Consider the following 3,966-nt stretch of genomic DNA (forward strand, 5'->3'; position numbering starts at 1 on the left):
AATGAGACTGCATTGACGGTGGAATCTCATGTCAGACCTTCCTGGGCCACTTGTAATACAACAGTATCTATCTGTGGACATTCCTGCACGGCCGTTTAATGCCTTCTCTGTGGCTCAGTGTTATCATGGGCTGAATCAAGTGAATATTTAACAGAGTCAAGCTATCTGGAAAATAAGTTTCCAGCTGGGAAAATCGGGACCGAGTGACTGTGTAGTTGGTTAATATTCACGTACAGATTTATGCTTGTTTCTACAAAGTGTCCTAATAGCACAGCTTGATGCAGTGTAAGAAATAAAACTCAACACCTCTCGTTTAATAGCTCTCTTATGATTCCTGTGGATTATCTATGGGTTCTTTTAGGCACTACATGAAATTTCACTTAATGCTTCCGAGGAGAACTTCGGTCCCTTGCCCAGAGCAAACCTGGGCTGCAGCATATTCCAGTCAAAGTTAATCTCGAGCTTTCGGTTTGCAGAACCGTTTCACCTGAGGGTCCGCAGTGCCGCGGGCAGCGGGGAGCGCCGGCCCGCACACCCTGCTGCACCCCAAACCTCGGAACGGGGCGCTGAGGCGGGGGCGCGTGTGCTTGTCCCCGCGGGGAGCGCGGCTGCAGCGCCGGGCGTGCGGGGGGAGCGCCGGCGTGGGGCGGCTGCCCTGCGGGGGGGGAGGGGGGGGGAGGGAGGGGAGGGGAGGGGAGGGGAGGGGAGGGGAGGGGAGGGGAGGGGACCCCCGGCCCGTCCCACGCCGCCGGCGGCCGCGCCCCCGCGCCGGGCGCTCAGAAAAAGGGACGGGGCGGAAGAGCGGCGCGAGTGGCGCTGGCTGCGGCGGGGTGGAGGCTGCTGCTGGGCCCCGCACCGAGGGCGGCCCCCGCCCGCACCCCGCCGAGCCGCCGCGCTCTGTCCTCCCTCCCTCGCGGAGCGGTGGCACCGACGGCCGCGGGACCCCGTCACCGTGCCCGGCGCAGCCTGCCCGCCGCCACCACGGGCCGCCGGTGCCAGCGCCCGGAGGCGCCATGACCGTGCTCAAGCTGTCCCTCATGGCCTTCAGCTTCGTCTTCTGGGCGGCGGGGCTGACCATGCTCATCATCGGCCTCTGGGCCAAGCTGTCTCTGGGGAGCTACCTGGCACTGTCAGCCGACGACTACCCCAGCGCCCCCGCCATCCTCTTGGCCGCTGGTGCTGCCGCCATGGTCTGGGGCTTCCTGGGTTGCTTCGGCGCTGCCACGGAGCACCGCGGCCTCCTGCGTGCCTACAGTGCCTTCCTGACCGCCGTGCTGGCGGCCGGGCTGACAGCGGGTTTCTCGGCACTTCTCTACCGCCAGAACGTTGCGCGGGGTTTCCAGGAAGGGCTGCGCCAGGCCCTGCTCGCCTACGGGCAGGACGAGGGGGTGGCGGACGCCCTGGACGCGTTGCAGCGTGCCTTGTCCTGCTGCGGTGTGCAGAGCTACCGCGACTGGCTCACCTCGCCCTGGGCGCTGGGGCAGAACAGCTCGGTGCCCCTCAGCTGCTGCCGGGCCCGCCTGGGTTGCCAGCGCGGCCTGCCCGACGGGCTGCACCGCGATGGTTGCTTCAGCAAGGTGTCGGCCTTCGTCAGCGGCAACATGTTTTATATTGCCACGGCTGCCCTGGGGCTGGCGCTGCTGCAGCTCATCGGCATTGTGCTGGCCTGCCTGCTGGCTGCCCGCATCCCTGCCCACCTGCTGGGCATCGCCACCCGTCGCTGAGGTCCCCCCGGGCCTACCCCTCATTCCCCCAGCTCCCCTCTTTCCCCCGTACCTGAGTGCACTCGACTGGGAAAATCCTGCCTTCGTATTCCTCCCTTCCATCTGAGCTTTCTCCTCCAGACTCCGTTCCTCCTCTGGAGCCTGTGGCAGGTGCATCAGTGCCACAGGCACACACACCCACACCCCCTCGGAGCTGGTCCCCACGGCCCCCGGGAGCCTCCAGACTGCTTCAGTGGAAGGTGCCGGCAGCATGGACGGACGGCACCCTCTGGGGCAGCAGGGACACCTGGGTCAAGGCTGACCAGTTTTCTGGTGATGTAAACATCCTGGGACACTGAAATAGGGGCCAGGAAAGAGAAGAGGGTCTGGGAGAGCAAGAGGGGTGCTTCTCAGCATTACACTGGGTGAGTGTTCTTCTGAGACTGGAAAATGATGGTACTGGAAAACTGCTGGAGTGCACAAGGGGCAGACCTGGTTCAGGGACACCCAGGTCGCCCTGCCAGCCGCTGCCGTCGAGGGCTGCGTGAGGGACTGCCCAGCAGCACGCACCCCTCTGCTGCAGAGATCTCCTGCCTTCACTCTGTGCTGATTCGGGCTGTCGGACTGCCACCAGTGCTCTTCCCGCTGTGCTGTTTCCAGTGCTGATCGTCGTCTAAAGGTGGAGCTGCAGCTCCTTTAGGATGTCCTCTTAGCCAGTGCGTTGCTGGTTATGTCTTTGCAGGGCTGAGAAGATCTTAAACCCAGATCCCTGTCACACCAGGAGGATGGCAAAAGCTCTAGGATCAGACCTGGCTAGGAGTGGCAAGAGGAGGGAAGGGCGAGTTGCCCTTCGGAAGTTTCTTTTGGACTTGTGCTGTTACCTTCAGGGTGAGCGGAACAGACTTTGTTTTGTAGAAGGATTTCTAAAAGCCAGCCCTCAGACTGACATTTTTACTTTTTCAAAGGATCTGTCTCTGAAGAGACGTTTTTGAAACCAGATCTATACAACCTGAGACTAAACAGAGGACCGCAAAACTTGCTGTGTAGTCTGACAGCTGTGTAAGTCTACACGATGTTTTTTTTTTCCCCCAACAGTGCTGGGCTTGCATTTGAAGCTTTAGGAAAAGCAAGCCCTACACTTTAGAAGATCCTGAACTTTCAGAGCTTCACCCTTGCTTCTTCCCACTTCCTTAAAACCTGTGATCTGAACTTCTACGTGTTTCTCTGACTCGCATCACAAAGACATGCTGAATACCCCTCCTTACCCAGCAAACTTCGAAGGGAGGACTTTAGAAAAGAAGCAGGAACCACAGAGGAACTCCAGAATATGGCAGCTTTTAGGAATGTGACTAGCAAAGCTGTGGAGAATGGTCAAATGCCAAGAAACAGGAGCAGGACAGGAAATCTTGAATGAAGATGACTGACAGCTTCACGTGAAGAGTGGAGTAACCCTGGGGGAAGGGAGATTAGCAGTGAAGCCCTGGTACCTGGGCAATGAATGCATGGAGTGAGGAAGGCCTGGCTTATTTTCTTCCTTCCTTGCCTTTACTACTTTTGACTGCATTCTGGCTTTCTCTTTTCCTCTCACTGAAGAGCAACTGCAAGGATGAGTCAGGCAGAGTGTCCGTCCCGCCTGTGCAGAAGGGCAGAGCCTTTTCTCCCGCTTTGGGAGATGGAGCTGGCCCTGCCAGCTGAGGCAGCTGCTCACCCTGGTGAGGCAGGCAAAGGCAGAGCAAAGGGAGGCAGCACTGCCTCTCCACGGGGAACAGCAGATCAAATGCAGAGCTAACTCTCCTCCCACTGTTTAAATCCTCACAGTTTCTGTACCTAAAAGAACCCCGCCTTGGTATTTCTGTGCTTTCTCCCTCTGAAAATAAGCTTCTAGGATTTTGTTTGACAATGCTCTTGGAGGTGAAACAAGGGCAAACGTATTCACTTGGAAAGATTCTGATTTCAGGTATCTTCAATGCTTTTAATCGTTTATACCATTTAAAAATATTAGGAAATAGTGAAGCCCTTTGTTGTTTGGTTTTTTCCCTCCCACCAGCCTTCTTTTTTGGGAGAGGGATTGCTCAATTCTATGGTGAATTTGTTCCACCTGCAGGATTTTAACTATTTCTGAGTGGGGATAGTGCTGCAATTTAGCCTGCTAATAACAGCCCCTGACTTGTTGGACTGTCCTCATAAAGGTGCAATATTCCTGCAGAGCGAAGCAACCCTCTTCAGGGAACATAAAGAGAATTTCCCCAACTTATATTAGCAA

At 57.1% G+C, this 3,966-nt stretch overlaps 1 protein-coding gene across 1 annotated transcript; it reads left to right on the forward strand.

The window, feature by feature from the left end:
• Positions 1-701: 701 nt before the first annotated feature.
• Positions 702-3,704, forward strand: LOC308066554 (tetraspanin-7-like). Its single transcript, XM_080393989.1, has one exon. The coding sequence runs from the start codon at positions 1,014-1,016 to the stop codon at positions 1,722-1,724; it is 711 nt and encodes a 236-aa protein (XP_080250115.1). The 5' UTR covers positions 702-1,013; the 3' UTR covers positions 1,725-3,704.
• The last annotated feature ends 262 nt before the right edge of the window (positions 3,705-3,966 follow it).

Source organism: Falco punctatus (genome assembly GCF_963210335.1).
Source record: "Falco punctatus genome assembly, chromosome: 6".
NCBI lineage: Eukaryota > Metazoa > Chordata > Aves > Falconiformes > Falconidae > Falco > Falco punctatus.

Bases quoted from the DNA above. Each gene is read 5' to 3' on its own strand.
- LOC308066554 (XM_080393989.1), top strand. From the start codon at position 1,014: ATGACCGTGCTCAAGCTGTCCCTCATGGCCTTCAGCTTCGTCTTCTGG.